This window comes from Acipenser ruthenus, chromosome 50 (genome assembly GCF_902713425.1).
Source record: "Acipenser ruthenus chromosome 50, fAciRut3.2 maternal haplotype, whole genome shotgun sequence".
NCBI lineage: Eukaryota > Metazoa > Chordata > Actinopteri > Acipenseriformes > Acipenseridae > Acipenser > Acipenser ruthenus.
In genome coordinates this window covers 5,106,075-5,123,122 of record NC_081238.1, presented here as the reverse complement: position 1 = coordinate 5,123,122, position 17,048 = coordinate 5,106,075, and the positions used below count along the sequence as shown (strand labels likewise).

The 17,048-nt window shown below is 43.5% G+C and overlaps 1 protein-coding gene across 1 annotated transcript in view; it reads right to left on the bottom strand.

Moving 5' to 3' along the window:
* The window catches only part of LOC117971867 (zinc finger protein 664-like), a 33,960-nt gene that overhangs the window by 3,983 nt on the left and 12,929 nt on the right, over positions 1-17,048 (bottom strand). The window contains exon 3 of the mRNA XM_059015410.1: positions 1,754-2,604. Coding sequence (XP_058871393.1) covers positions 1,754-2,150 — 397 coding nt within the window. The 5' untranslated portion in view covers positions 2,151-2,604. The remainder of the gene's footprint in view (positions 1-1,753; positions 2,605-17,048) is intronic.

The following is a 17,048-nucleotide window of genomic DNA, read 5'->3' as shown; positions in this document are numbered from 1 at the left end:
TATTCTGTTATTACTACTTAATTAATTGTAAAGCATTTATACATGCAGTCAAAAGGCAGGGATGTGAGCATAAATATTTATGAACAAACCAGTTAGCATGACATGTTGCATGAATCTTTTAAATGTAGTGGTACTAGTGTTCCATGGTATATCGATACCTACGGTACATCATGATACCAAAATCCTACAATACCTAATATCAGGGGAAAATACAAATAAATATCAAAGTATCAGTTTTTCAATACTGTTTTTTTTAGCTTTTAAAACAAAACTAATTGTGTGCTTTAAAAACAATATGAACTAAGCTTACTAATTTCCACTTAGCGGACGTGACCAACTACCCTGCACATTCTGCACAAATTAAATTACTGCAGCAGTCATGGCGAATGCCGGAGAGAGAAGCTTGGTGTGGAAACATTTTGGATTTCAGCCAGGTGACAACGGCAATCTGGTTGAACGGGGACAGTCAAAATGTTCGAAAGTGTTTTAAAGTAAAAAAACTAAAGGAGGAAATGCAACCAATTTACTTAAACTTCTTTCAGATCGCCACCCCGATCTCTTTGCTGAAGTTTACTTTTACAGTTTATTGTAGTTTCTTCCATTCTTTAGTTTGGGTAATTGAATCCCAGGGCATATTATTTAACAGTCACAGCAAAGATAACACATAAAACAGGAATGCGCTAGAAGCTGATCAAAAGGGGGTTCATTGATACCGACATGTCATTAAAACTCTACAACATGTCAAAGATGTTAGCAATGTTTTTATATTCTTTGGGTTTTGTTATGTGCATGTACTGTGATAGCTGTGAAAATCCTGTGTTTTGAATTGCATGCATGAGTGATGGAAAGACAAGAATGAATACAGACTTTATTGTCAGCATATCAGTTTCCCTAACAAGATCAATGTGACGCTTCACCTGCAGAGGAAAGCACAGGACCTAAAGCTTCCGAGTCACACTGTAAAAGTCCACCAGTGCAGACTGGTACAGGTTCAGCATGAAAGCAATAAAAAGTACTTTGTTTATTATAGTAGTGTGGCGGAGTGTCCCGCCCCTATATACATGTGCGCTGTTTTGTTATTATTTGTCTTATTATTGTTTGTGGTGTGGATGTAAATCCGTCGCCATTATTTGTTATTGTTTTGTATTTTTGATTTTAAAACCTTGTGAGGATGCATGACTGATAAGCTACTGATTATTTAACTAGCTGACAGTCACACATCCTTATTAAACCCGTGCAGACTATGGTCGAGGGGCAATAAGACAATTAATAGATTGCAACGAGGTCCTGAATGATTTATAAGAAGGTTGATTCATTAATTTACAATCTGTTTGAAACAAAGACCTGGACTGGAAGGACCGAAAACAAAGATCACTGTAATACTGCTTAGAATATTGATTTCTATCAGTTTCAACTGCATTTTCAAAACTGGCATTTACACTTTTTCAGTTGACTGCTGAAAGCAAATGTCTTGCAACAATTTGTACAGTGATACGACTTCTCATCAGTGTGAATTTGCTGGTGTATTTTTAGGCTTCCTAACTGACTCTCTCTCTACATTCAGAACAGTGATATGGCTATTCTCCATTGTGAATTTGCTGGTGTGTTTTTAAGCTTCTTAATTGACTGAAGCTCTTCCCACTTTCAAAACAGTGATACGGCTTCTCTCCAGTGTGAATTCGTCTGTGTATGTTTAGGTTTGCTGACACACTGAAACTCTCCCCACATTCAGTACCGTGATACGGCTTCTCACCAGTGTGCAATCGTTGGTGTATTTTTAGGATTTCTATATGACCGAAGCTCTCTCCACATTCAGAACAGTGATACGGTGTCTCTCTAGTGTGAATTTTCTGATGTCTTTTCAGGGATCCTGACTGAGTGAAACTCTTCCCACATACAATACAGTGATGCGGCTTCTCTCCAGTATGAATTCGCTGGTGTCTTTTTAGGTGTCCTAACCGACTTAAGCTTTTCCCACATTCAGTACATTGATAAAACATCTTTGGCCGGGATATGCTTTCTGAATCCTTAAGCAACAAGTCAATAGACTCCCCTTCTTTAATGTGGACAGGCTCCAGTTCAGCCTCTTCTTTAATGTGGACAGGCTCCAGTTCAGTCTCTTCCTCTTTATTATTATTATTATTATTCATTTCTTAGCAGACGCCCTTATCCAGGGCGACTTACAATTGTTACAAGATATCACATTATACATTATTTCACATTATACAGTTATCACATTATTTTTTTTACATACAATTGCCCATTTATACAGTTGGGTTTTTACTGGAGCAATCTAGGTAAAGTACCTTGCTCAAGGGTACAACAGCAGTGTCCCCACTGGGGATTGAACCCACAACCCTCCGGTCAAGAGTCCAGTGCCCTAACCACTACTCCACACTGCTGCCCCTTTAATGTGGACAGGCTCCAGTTCAGTCTCTTTTTTCATGTGGACAGACTCCAGTTCAGTCTCTTCCTCTTTAATGTGGACAGGCTCCAGTTCAGTTTCTTCTTTAATGTGGAAAGGATCAAATTCCAGAACCTCCTCCTGTTTAATGTAAAAATAATCCATCTTTGTTCCTTGTTTTTCACCAAGATAAGGCAGTCCTGACAACAGAAAATGAAATGAAGTATTACAATCTGTTCTCTATTGGTGTGTTTACACTTCCAAGTCAGACCTGAACTGGCTTAGGTTCAATAAGATTAAAAGATTCTTATCATTTGAGCCCCCCCCCCCCCCGTTTACACTTGAGCACAGACCTAGGCTGGCTTTGGCCCTGTATGTGCATGCATACCCCCTGAACTGCAGTGCGTGCCCAATGACATCATATCAACCACCCCTTGTGTGAAGACATTTCCCCTCCCAGAACCAGAGGCGGAAGTGTTTAAATCAACAACAAGCCTGTCATTTGTGTCACTTGTGTGTTTCTATTTCAAGGTGGTTGTTCTGTGCCAATTAAAATGTCATTTGTCATGTGCATGTCGGACTGTGACAGGATGACAGAGGTTGAGAGTCAGAGGCAGTGTGAAAAGTTCAAAATAAAGTTTTTAATACACAAAAATACAAAATAAACCGGCACGTGGGCCAAACAAAAAGGTTTTAAACAGAAATAATAAACAATAAGCACAAAACAAAACTTACAAAATACGGCTTCCAGGCTGGGCATTGCCTTCACTGGTTTACCAAAAATGAACAAAAACAGCACACACAGATAAACACTCTAGCTTCGTCTCCTTCTAGAACTCTCTCCCTACTGGGAGGCTGAGGCCTCCTTTTATGCCAGATGGCTGGGTGATCATTGAATAATTAATTACTTGATTGCTCCAACCTGACGTAATCAACCTGGGCAGGGAGGAGAATTTAACTCCATCCCTGCCAGTATTTCCAAGGGCAGAGCCCTGCTCTGCCACACACCTCCCCCCACGTACAAGGTACGGAGGCTGCAATCGGCCAAACTCCACCCCCACCTCCGTTGAACCCAAGCCCCCCCCCCCCCCAAGAGTCCCCTTATGTCCTTTGGGTGGGCTATTTCAGCGGGCGGTGGTGGGTGGGGTTGATGTTGGATCCTCCAAGCTTTCTTCAATAGCGGGGCGACCGGACCTTCAAGCACACAAACGTTGGCAGGGAACCTGGACCCTCCAGCAGGAGCAACGCTGGTGGCACCTCTAGTGGCGGAGGCGGGAACGGCGGCCCGTCCCCCTCTGGTGGCAGAGGCGGGAACGGCGGCCCGTCCCCCTCTGGTGGCAGAGGCGGGAACGGCGGCCCGTCCCCCTCTGGTGGCAGAGGCGGGAACGGCGGCCCGTCCCCCTCTGGTGGCAGAGGCGGGAACGGCGGCCCGTCCCCCTCTGGTGGCAGAGGCGGGAACGGCGGCCCGTCCCCCTCTGGTGGCAGAGGCGGGAACGGCGGCCCGTCCCCCTCTGGTGGCAGAGGCGGGAACGGCGGCCCGTCCCCCTCTGGTGGCAGAGGCGGGAACGGCGGCCCCTCACAAACAGCAGGCGGAGCTCCTCTCAGCAGCATGTGCAAGGGCTGCTGAGGGGCTTCAGCCTTCTCCCCTTCTGGCTCTTGGGTCTGTGGCGGCTCCCCTTCTGGCTCTCGGGTCCCTGGCTCCACCCCCTCTGGCTCTCGGGACGGCAGCGCCACCCCCTCTGACTCTCGGGACGGCAGCTCCACCTCCTCAGGTTCTTGGGACGGCAGCTCCACCTCTTCTGGCTCTCGGGATGGCAGCTCCACCCCCTCTGGCTCTCGGGACGGGAGCAGCAGGGGAACCAGCAGGCATGCTCCCTCTGCTGGTGGCAGCGATGGAGGCAAAACCAGCAGGTACTCTCCCCCTGCTGGTGGAGGTGGGAGCGACACACAGTCCTCCCACTTCGGTGGAGGCGGAACCAGCAGGAACTCTCCCTCTGCTGGTGGATACCTGGACTGTGGACGTTCGGCCTTCCCCCTCTTGGGCTCTGGACGCACCGACTCCCCCCTCTTGGGCTCTGGACGCACCGACTCCCCCCTCTTGGGCTCTGGACGCACCGACTTCCCCCTCTTGGGCTCTGGACATTCGGGCTCCTCCCACTCAGGCGCAGGACGTTCGGGCTCCTCCCACTCCAGGTCTGTGTCCTGTAACACCTCCGGGCAGTGGTGCTCCTCATGCCCGTACTGCATGCATTGGGTGCACCACTCCTCTTCCTCCCATGTCTTCCTTCCTCTCTGCCTCCTATTCTCCCCTCTGTTTGGGTGGGGCAGATGGCCACTGTGTGCCCATATGCCCCACCACCGGGGCACAACTCTGCCGCAAGCCTTTTTAAAAACAACTCCCAGTCGTCATCTCCCTCCTCCTGGGCCAGGGCGTAGGAGCATCCTGCCCAGTTGTCCGCTGGTGGCACCTCTGGGCAGGATCTCCAGCGGTGGTCCTCCTTCCCACACCAGGAGCACCAGGGAAAAAGGCTGGCTGGGTCAGCTGGGGTGGCAGCAGCTTTTGATGCTGCTGTCGCTGCTGCCGCTGCCTGCTTCTTCTGCCCTTTTTTTTTTTCAAAAAAAACTCACAAAACTCAAAAGCACATAAAAAAAATATTGCCCTGAGCCTCCAGGTGGCGTTTTCCCAACTTTTTAATACACAAAAATACAAAATAAACCGGCACGAGGGCCTAACAAAAAGTTTTTAAACAGAAATAAGACAATAAGCACAAAACAATACTTACAAAAATATGGCTTCCAGGCTGGGCATTGCCTTCACCGGTTTACCAAAAACAAACAAAAACAGCACACACAGATAAACACTCTAGCTTCGTCTCCTTCTAGAACTATCTCCCTACTGGGATGCTGAGGCCTCCTTTTATGCCAGGTGGCTGGGTGATCATTAAATAATTAATTACTTGATTGCTCCCACCTGACGTAATCAACCTGGGCAGGGAGGAGAATTTAGCTCCATCCCTGCCAGTATTTCCAAGGGCAGAGCCCTGCTCTGCCAAACGGACATTTCAAGAAACAGGTGTTACTGTCTACATTTACACATCAGGCTGAAAACTCTTCTCATATGGAAATGTAAACATTAACCCCCATTTATTTTATAACCCATGACAAGTATTCCATAGACACAGTGAAAGAAGGCAGGTGGCAGAGCGTTCAGCTTCAGAGACCCACAGGTGTGGAATGATCTGCCTCGATTTGGAAGGGAGGTCTCATCTCTTGCTGATTTTAAATTCAGCATTAAAGATTAAGTACACATTTTTTATAATTTAGCATATGTATTTTAAAAGGGAAAATTTTAGCATCCTATTTATCAAAGTAACGTATATTTGGTAGCATTTTGCTACCCAAAACTGTTAATTTACTACAAGTTTTTTATGCAGTAGCATTTTTATGATACCTTAAACTGCAGTTTATATGACCAACCCTAAAAACACGTACAGAATTATAGAATTGAAATACGTATATTATTAGTATCCTTCATAAAGTGGGAAACCGTTGATAAAAGAGCTTCCCGATATGTAGATGACTGAGGCTTGTACAGCCCCATGTAGATATCCACGAGGCCCACAATGCAAATCCTATTGGACAGTGAAGTACAAATACCTACAGTACAGAACAACGGGGATACAATTTCAAGGTATGAAGTTTACTTTATAGACCAAAATAAAAATTAAATAACTGTTGAACATTACGATTTTATAAGATAACAGGCAACGACCAAACTGTTTATTCAGTGTCTATAAAATGCTAATTTAAATTGTCATGGAGAATGCGGCTCCAGTTTGGTTATAATGTTAACCCTGGATTCACCCAAGCTAAAAATAAACACAATAGGTAGACCATTATTAGAACTTTTTAAACATTCTGGACAACGAAAAAAAAAACAGGAGCAAATAGCTAGCTTTAACATTACCAGATCCAAGTAACGGCTTCCTTGTTTTATCACTTTGAATAATAGACAAAATACAATCTTGGAGGGGCATTAATTTATCTATCTGTTTTCTTTTTATAATAGATTACTGTGCGTAATTCTCCAGTTTAACTAATGAAATGTGCGTTTTAACAAAAAACTGTATATACTGAACAAACCAGTTAGCATAACATATTGCATGAATCTTTTAAATGTAGTGGTACTAGTGTTCCACGGTATATCGATACCTACGGTACATCATGATACCAAAATCCTACAATACCTAATATCAAAGTATCACAGTTTTTCAATACTGTTTTCTTTTGAGCTTTTAAAACAAAACTCTGTAAATGTGTGCTTTAAAAACAGTAAGCTTACTTATTTCCGCTTAGCGGACGTGACCAACTACCCTGCACGTTCTGCACAAATTAAATTACTGCAGCAGTCATGGCGAATGCCGGAGAGAGAAGCTTGGTGTGGAAACATTTTGGATTTCAGCCAGATGACAACGGCAATCTGGTTGAACGCGGACAGTCAAAATGTTCGAAAGTGTTTTAAAGAAGTAAAAATAAACAAAATGAGGAAATGCAACTAATTTATTGAAACATCTTTCAGATCGCCACCCCGACCTCTTTGCCAAAGTTTACTTTTACTGTTTACTGTAGTTTCTTCCGTTCTTTAAGTTTAGGTAAGTGAATCCCAGTGCATATTACTTATAAAAAGTCACAGCAAAGATAACACATAAAACAGGAATGCGCTAGAAGCGGATCAAAAGGGAGTTCATTGATACTTGTTTATGTCATCATTACAGTGCATTTGCTAGAAAGTGCAAAAATATAATTTGCCGACAAACTCTACCGCATGTCAAAAATGTTAGCAATGTTTTTATATTCTTTGGGTTTTGCTATGTGCATGTAATGTGATAGCTGTGAAAATCCTGTGTTTTGAATTGCATGCATGAGTGAGGGAAAGAAAAGAATGAATACAGACTTTATTGTCAGCATATCAGTTTCCCTAACAAGATCAATGTGATGCTTCACCTGCAGAGGAAAACACAGGACCTAAAGCTTCCGAGTCAAAATGTAAGTGTCCACCAGTGCAGACTGGTACAGGTTCAGCATGAAAGCAATAAAAAGTACTTTGTTTATTATAGTAGTGTGGCAGTGTCCCGCACCTATATATATATATATATATATATATATATATATATATATATATATATATATATATATATATATATAGATACAGACGTGCTCAAATTTGTTGGTACCCTTACAGCTCATTGAAATAATGATTCATTCCTCCTGAAAAGTGATGAAATTAAAAGCTATTTTATCATGTATACTTGCATGCCTTTGGTATGTCATAGAATAAAGCAAAGAAGCTGTGAAAATAGATGAATTATTGCTTATTCTACAAAGATATTCTAAAATGGCCTGGACACATTTGTTGGTACCCCTTAGAAAAGATAAAAAATAATTGGATTATAGTGATATTTCAAACTAATTCGTTCCTTTAATTAGTATCACACATGTCTCCAATCTTGTAATCAGTCATTCAGCTTATTTAAATGGAGAAAAGTAGTCACTGTGCTGTTTGGTATCATTGTGTGCACCACACTGAACATGGACCAGAGAAAGCAAAGGAGAGAGTTGTCTGAGGAGTTCAGATAGAAAATAATAGACAAGCATGGTAAAGGTAAAGGCTACAAGACCATCTCCAAGCAGCTTGATGTTCCTGTGACAACAGTTGCAAATATTATTAAGAAGTTTAAGGTCCATGGAACTGTAGCCAACCTCCCTGGGTGCGGCCGCAAGAGGAAAATCGACCCCAGATTGAACAGAAGGATAGTGCGAATGGTAGAAAAAGAACCAAGGATAACTGCCAAAGAGATACAAGCTGAACTCCAAGGTGAAGGTACGTCAGTTTCTGATCGCACCATCCGTCGCTTTTTGAGCGAGTGGGCTCCGTGGAAGAAGACCCAGGAGGACTCCACTTTTGAAAGAAAAACATAAAAAAGCCAGACGAATTTGCTAAAATGCATATTGACAAGCCACAATCCTTCTGGGAGAATGTCCTTTGGACAGATGAGTCAAAACTGGAGCTTTTTGGCAAGTCACATCAGCTCTATTTTCACAGACGAAATAATGAAGCTTTCAAAGAAAAGAACACCATACCTACAGTGAAACATGGAGGAGGCTCGGTTATGTTTTGGGGCTGCTTTGCTGCGCCTGGCACAGGGTGCCTTGAATCTGTGCAGGGCACAATGAAATCTCAAGACTATCAAGGCATTCTGGAGCGAAACGTACTGCCCAGTGTCAGAAAGCTCTGTCTCAGTCGCAGGACATGGGTCCTCCAACAGGATAATGACCCAAAACACACAGCTAAAAGCACCCAAGAATGGATAAGAACAAAACATTGGACTATTCTGAAGTGGCCTTCTATGTCCTGATCTGAATCCTATCGAACATCTATGGAAAGAGCTGAAACTTGCAGTCTGGAGAAGGCACCCATCAAACCTGAGACAGCTGGAGCAGTTTGCTCAAGAAGAGTGGGCCAAACTACCTGTTAACAGATGCAAAAGTCTCATTGAGAGCTACAGAAAACGTTTGATTGCAGTGATTGCCTCTAAAGGTTGTGCAACAGAATATTAGGTTAGCGGTCCCATCATTTTTGTCCATGCCATTTTCATTTGTTTTATTATTTACAATATTATGTTGAATAAAAAATCAATAGCAAAGTCTGATTTCTATTAAATATGGAATAAACAATGGTGGATGCCAATTACTTTTGTCGGTTTCAAGTTATTTCAGAGAAAATTGTGCATTCTTTGTTTTTTGTGGAGGGGTACCAACAAATTTGATCACGTCTGTATATATTATATATATAGGTCTATAACGGCATGGTTATATATATATATGCCGTTATAGACCTACTGGCGAAATTGCCAAAAGACAGTTGGTGCTTAACACATATTGAATTATTTTGGCCCTGAATTTTAGCATTTTTTGTCATAGAAAAGACACATTTCACATATTTTATAACATTACCGTAGTCTATTATTATTTTTTTTTAAATCAATGATGCGGTTTTTGTTTCACAATCGACTGCACTTTGTCTATAAACTGTACTGTAGTGAGCAGAGGTACACATTTCTCCCATTCACTTGCTATGTCACTCCATATCTCCAAACATCAGACAGATATTTTGTCTAAATAGATAAGTTAACAGCGGATGAATTTCACAGTATTTTTAAGAACAAACATAATAGCCTACATTGCAACAGTCAATGCCGAAGCTGATTACTTATTCTTCCAGAAGTAATGGTCGGGTGTAACAGGGACACAAGGTTATATTTGCACCGGGCCATGTTGTTAACAAGCCTGATGTCGTCCAGGCTTTACTGTGAAACTGACTGTAACCAGGGAGGGTGCGAGCGCATTCTACTGGACTGGAGAATAATGGCACGGGAGTTTAATTATGAAAACGCAAGTGTAAACAAACAAGTAAAAAAGATTAGCCTGTCGACAGACATGTCATGTTAATAGAACATGCATTAATTTATTGCGTATTGGTATTGCGTCTGGGAAGGGGGACAAACGGGTGCGTTAAGAGAAATTAAGCGTGACATTATTTCTGGGGGGCATTGGCGCAATGGCGCGGCCTAGCGCGAACACTGGAATATAAAAGCCTGCAGCTGTCTTTCTTCGGGGAAGGGTGCAGAGTGGAGAACGTGTGTGGAGAGGAGGTAGTAAACACAGCAAAAATAACAATTGCTAAACGTGCTGGTTAATAAACCAGCACAATACCAGTTATTATTTATTGTTTGTTGTTTGACCAACGTGCCTTTTTGTTTGGTGTTTTGTGTTTGTTTGAATCTTTTGTTTGTTTTATTATTTAATAAACAGGCTGAGCGCCATTGCGCTTCAGTTTTGCCCCGCCATTCCTTGTGCTAAGTCTGTGTTTCTGGTCTGATGTTACCACTGCAAGCCATCCTGTTGACAAGTAGCCATAGTGGTTGTCTTTTGTCTAATTTGCTTTCTTTGCGAGATTTTTAACAACCAAATGAGCATGATGGGACGAATGGCCTCCTCTCGCTAGTAAAATGTCTTATTATGTTCTTATTTAAGGTGCATTGGGGTGTTGTTTTGATGATGACATTTGGCTTGATTCTCTAACAGCATGTAGGAGGAAGGCATCTACATTAGTGGCCAGTTTAATTTATTTTAGAAATGTAGCATTAAATTAATGTTTAACTTTTAATTTTGAATTACTGAATTGCATGTTTGCAGCGCTTTTTTTTTCATTTAGCCATTGCCAATTATTTTTATTATTTTCTCCCAATTTAAATGGCCATTTACTTTTTTAAGCTCAGCTCACTGCTACCACCCTTGCGCTGACTCGGGAGGGCGAAGACGAACACACTGACCTCCGAAGCATGTGCCGTCAGCCGACTGCTTTTTTTTCACACTGCAGACTCACCATACAGCCACCCAAGAGCTACAGCGTCAGAGGACAACGCAGCTCTCGGGCAGCTTAGAGGCAAGCCAGCAGGCGCCCGGCCAGACGACAGGGGTCGCTGGTGCGAGGTGAGCCGAGGACACCCAGGCTGACCTAGCCATCCCTCCCCCCGGGCGACGCTTGGCCAATTGAGCGCCGCCCCCTGGGAGCTCCCGTTCACGGTCAGCTGTGGAATAGCCTGGACTCGAAATCGCGACGTCCAGACTATACAGCGCATCCTGCACTCCACGTGGAGCGCCTTTACTGGATGCGCCACTCGGGAGGCCGTTAGCAGTGTTTTTAATAAAGCAGTTCACCAGAAATAGGTTTTCTTTATCCGCTGAACTAATTTCATTAAATTTGGAAGTGGTGAAATCAACGTATAGTGTTTAATAAGGAATACAACGTTGTGTGTATTCCATAATGTAACACATTACTGTGTTCGTTTAAAAAGAAATGTTTTACAGTGTACATAAATCAATCAGGCTCGTCTAGTTTAGCATTATACTGTGTTTACTTGTTTTACTTTTCAAAGATAGAAACAGTACAGTTTCATGGAGGTGTTATGTTGTATGTGACTTTAAGAACATAAGAAATGTTACAAACAAGAGGAGGTCTGTTTGCCCATCTTGCTTATTTGGTTGTTTATTGATCCAAGCAAGAACCTCATCAAGCCATTTCTTGCAGTACCCGTGTGAATCAGATTCCACAACAGTGCTTCATTTTTTCATTCCTTGCTCACATTTTTAGGGCTCTTTTAAGATACCCCTGTATGTAAAATATCTGGTCTAGTTATAAAAAGTCTGCTTCAAGAAAAGTATTTCTGTGTAATTTGTAAGGTATAAACCACGACGGGCGGTGCGGTTCCCATGATGTGTACCACGCCTGGGGTGGTGGGCCTTTAACTACCCCAGAAGTGGTATATATCATCGGGACCACACGGCCCAAAGTGGTTTATACTGCTTATAACACAGCTACCTGTCATTTGTGGAAAGAAAAATAATGAAAATAATTAAAACACATTTAAATTAAGACAAAACCAGAAACTTTTATTGTGTATACATCCGCAATGTAATATAGTCCTAAATTTAATTAAATTAATTGTTTGCTTAATAAAAATAAATTGCACATGTTCATTTATTGTGAATTTCTGCATCGAAAGTGCCACTTCACTAGAAACTAGAGGACTGAGCACAAGCGGTGATGATGGGCGGAGTTTCAAATGACACTAAGGAAATAAGGGGAGATTGCAAAGGAGACTGAAGCCGGATCTTGAAGTGAGTTTGTGAACTCGTTATATGCGAGGCACACATACTCTAGTACGTTTTCATCTTTTTGGATCTCAAAATATGTTTTTCTTAGTTGTCGGACACCCTCGCATCCAAGTCGTGCCAGATTAAGTTGACGATCGAACCAGACTTTACGCACCAATCCAACCGCGGTGTCGAGACAGTACCTCTGTTTCCCGCAGACGCTTAAATCCAGGCCGGTAATTCGGGGGGTGGTGTCTGGCCTTGTCGAGTTTTCCTGACTGACAGTTATACAGTATTGCTGGTTTTAAATTTGCTGTCAGCAGAGATGTTAACACCTCTACTGTTAAAATATGTATTAATTCCAGCTCAGCGTTATAAAACTTATTTTTATTTTATTTTTTTCCGATGGACTGCTGATTTCACTCAGAAAGTTGGTGTTGAACATTTTGCAGGCAGTAGTGGCAGACATACTGTGCTGGTGTGTTGGTACTATCATTAGATAGAAGTAAATCATTAGATTCAGACACTTGTCATTGTCTGGTGTTATTTGTATGCCAGCTATTTCAACTCATTCTCTTCTGTGGCACATCTTGTCACAAGAAGCACAGTGTGTTTTGGTGCGACAGCTGAGCATTGTGTGCAAGTCAGAAATTAAGAACATAAGAAAGTTTACAAACGGGAGGAGGTCATTCGGCCCATCTTGCTTGTTTGGTTGTTAGTAGCTTATTGATCCCAGAATCTCATCAAGCAGCTTCTTGAAGGATCCCAGGGTGTAAGCTTCAACAACATTACTGGGGAGTTGGTTCCAGACCCTCACAATTCTCTGTGTAAAACTTGGGAACTAGACCTCCCAGATCACCAACCTCAATGGGCCGGCCCACCTCCTTACCATGGAGACAGCGGTTGGCCCCCAGCTGGGGTAGATTTACTGCCCCCGACCCGCTTCAGTATCAGCAGCGGGACAGACAGCTAACCCCAGTGCCTTCTGCCCCGATTGTCTGTTTTAGGTGCCATGAGTCTGGACACATCGCCCGCTTGTGCCCCGCGGCAATGGAGTGCAACGTGGAGACATGTTATCTGGCATCTGAAGCAGGTAAGGAACGGGGAAATGGTCTGGAGGGGCCTTGTATTATTGATGTGGTGGTTGGTAATGTGAGTACCCATGCTTTAGTGGACTCAGGGTGTGCACAGACCTTAATTCAAACATCTCTCTTAGGCGGTATGTCGTGGCAGATACAAGGCAAGGTGGCGATCTCCTGTATCCATGGAGACACGGCGACATATCCCACCCTAAAAGCATACGTGTCATAAGAACATAAGAAAGTTTACAAACGAGAGGAGGCCATTCAGCCCATCTTGCTCGTTTGGTTGTTAGTAGCTTATTGATCCCAGAATCTCATCAAGCAGCTTCTTAAAGGATCCCAGGGTGTCAGCTTCAACAACATTACTGGGGAGTTGGTTCCAGACCCTCACAATTCTCTGTGTAAAAAAGTGCCTCCTATTTTCTGTTCTGAATGCCCCTTTATCTAATCTCCATTTGAGACAGTTAACTAAAGTAAGGTAGTCCAAGATTTGTGCTGATCAGGGTTTGTGAAAGCAGCCAAAAAAGTTGGATATTTCAAGTTATTTCTAACATTGCATTAAGTAACTAATTGTTAGTTCAATTGGGGGATCAATTTAATAATTGAGAACTCAGTTGGAACACAAACAGCAGACACAGTGGGTCCCCAGGACCAGGTTTGAGAAAAACTGACATAAGTTATGATGATTATATATATATATATATATATATATATATATATATATATATATATATATATATATATATATATAGATAAATAGATATATCCGCGGTTGTCTGTTCTTGACTTTTCCTAAACACATATATTAAATACCCTGATGGCGTTTGAAAGTCAGAATCGCAAAAATAAAAGTTAAGCAAAAGTTTACCACAAAAGTAGTCATTTTGACAGCTTGTTACAATCCATGCTTTTATTGTCAATATAGCCTACAATACGCTATTTTTTATATGTATACAAGGCAGTTTGTTATCTGTACCACCGCCGAGTTTACAGCAGTATGTATTTGAATAAAATATTGCTCTTGTCTAGATATGTGTTATCCAAATCTCTATCGTAATCCTATCAATTCCTTGGAGACCTGCCACCTGGCTGTCTACATGAGCATATATAGTCTGCTGTCTTATAATATTTGTGACGGACAGCGAATTAATCTGAATCAACAATCTTCCTCTCGACCGGTGAGGGCACTGTACAACAGGAACTGCGGGCTTCGTACTGAATGGTTGGGCAGTTCATTCCGGGGACAGTCGGAAGCCGGCCATTCAGGAAGAAGGCGGCGTTACGGTACCTGGAGTCATCGCCCTAGTACGGTGAGCGAAGTTTCAGTCATGAATTGGAGGAGACGTGATTGAACTAGCTATCGGAGGGGGCGGGGCTTAGGGTACTTTAGGGGGATGTGACGCCGTCATTGGTTCCTTTGTTGTGGTTAATGGGAGGAGACAAGGACGGAACCTTGAATGAAGTGTGGTTCCATTGATAAAACGGTTGTGTTTGTTTTGCCAGACGGTTGATACAAAGCCGGGAGCTGCAGCAAGAAGCCAGCCCGGACCTAAACGCACAAGAGCACCACCACTCAGAGCACCGCACCTGCACCAGAGCACACAGTCTGGAGACATGTTGTTGTGACTGTATTACGTGTTTTGTGTTGGAATTATTATTTCGGGACTGCAACCCCTTTGTTTTGTCGCTGGCAATACCCATTGCTGGGTAGAGCCAGCTTTATTATTTGAAAACCTTGTCAAGGGAATTAAAGAACCTGACCTGTGAACATTGTGTTTGCCCTTTGTTGAAGCACCTTGAATCACCTGTACACCGGAGCACTACAAACCACTTTGCCACAAGTTGTGTCAGAATCGGGAGCATGGACATAGCTGCACTAACCACGCTGCTACAGGCACTGGAGCACAGATGGGAGACAGAGGATAGACAGAGGGAGGAGAGATACACGGCGCTGATCGAGAGGGTCGGTCTCGGAAATGCACCCCAAACACCAGCAATACCCGTGATGGCGCCTCCTAAAGCGCGGGCGCAAAAGATGACTGCAGAGGATGACCCGGAGGCGTACTTGGTTGCCTTCAAGTGGTTGGCCATCACCGCGTTATGGCCGAAGGAGTACTGGGCCAGCCAACTGGGTCCCTGTCTGATCGGGGAAGCCCAGGCAGGGTACCAGGCTATGACCAATGAGGAGGCTAGCCAGTACGACCTTGTCAAACAGGCCGTCCTCCGACGCCTGAATATCACGGGGGAAACACACCGGGTGCGGTTCTGGGAGTATCGGAGGCCACGGGAGACCCGCCCCAGGGTGGACGTGCAAAAACTTTGTGACCACATGGTGCACTGCAGAAACCCTGCAGAAAAGACGGGTCAGCAAATGGGAGAAGCCATCGTCCTGGAGCAGTTCTGCCATGTGGTCGGCGCCAAAACCCAAGGATGGATACGGCGCCACAATCCGACCACCTTGGAGGCCGCTGTCAAACTTGCGGAGAATTATGAGGACTCCCTGGTCTCCATAAAGACAGGACTACTGACCCCTCTCGTTGTGCCAATCACCCGCGGATCAGTGTCCTCGTCTCTCCAGTTGGGAACTAGACCTCCCAGATCACCAACCTCAATGGGCCGGCCCACCTCCTTACCATGGAGACAGCGGTTGGCCCCCAGCTGGGGTAGATTTACTGCCCCCGACCCGCTTCAGTATCAGCAGCGGGACAGACAGCTAACCCCAGTGCCTTCTGCCCCGATTGTCTGTTTTAGGTGCCATGAGCCTGGACACATCGCCCGCTTGTGCCCCGCGGCAATGGAGTGCAACGTGGCGACATGTTATCTGGCATCTGAAGCAGGTAAGGAACGGGGAAATGGTCTGGAGGGGCCTTGTATTATTGATGTGGTGGTTGGTAATGTGAGTACCCATGCTTTAGTGGACTCAGGGTGTGCACAGACCTTAATTCAAACATCTCTCTTAGGCGGTATGTCGTGGCAGATACAAGGCAAGGTGGCGATCTCCTGTATCCATGGAGACACGGCGACATATCCCACCCTAAAAGCATACGTGTCATAAGAACATAAGAAAGTTTACAAACGAGAGGAGGCCATTCAGCCCATCTTGTTCGTTTGGTTGTTAGTAGCTTATTGATCCCAGAATCTCATCAAGCAGCTTCTTGAAGGATCCCAGGGTGTCAGCTTCAACAACATTACTGGAGAGTTGGTTCCATACCCTCACAATTCTCTGTGTAAAAAAGTGCCTCCTATTTTCTGTTCTGAATGCCCCTTTATCTAATCTCCATTTGTGACGCCTGGTCCTTGTTTCTTTTTTCAGGTCAAAGAAGTCCCCTGGGTTGACATTGTCTATACCTTTTAGGATTTTGAATGTTTGAATCAGATCGCCGCGTAGTCTTCTTTGTTCAAGACTGAATAGATTCAATTCTTTTAGCCTGTCTTCATACGACATGCCTTTTAAACCCGGGATAATTCTGGTTGCTTTTCTTTGCACTCTTTCTAGAGCAGCAATATCCTTTCTGTAACAAGGTGACCAGAACTGAACACAATATTCTAGGTGAGGTCTTACTAATGCATTATAAAGTTTTAACATTACTTCCCTTGATTTAAATTCAACACTTCTCACAATATATCCAAGCATCTTGTTGGCCTTTTTTATAGCTTCCCCACATTGTCTAGTTGAAGACATTTCTGAGTCAACATAAACTCCTAGGTCTTTTTCATAGTTCCCTTCTTCAATTTCAGTATCTCCCATATATTTATAATGCACTTTTTTATTGCCTGCATGCAATACTTTACACTTTTCTCTACCAAATGTCATTTGCCATGTGTCTGCCCAGTTCTGATCATTT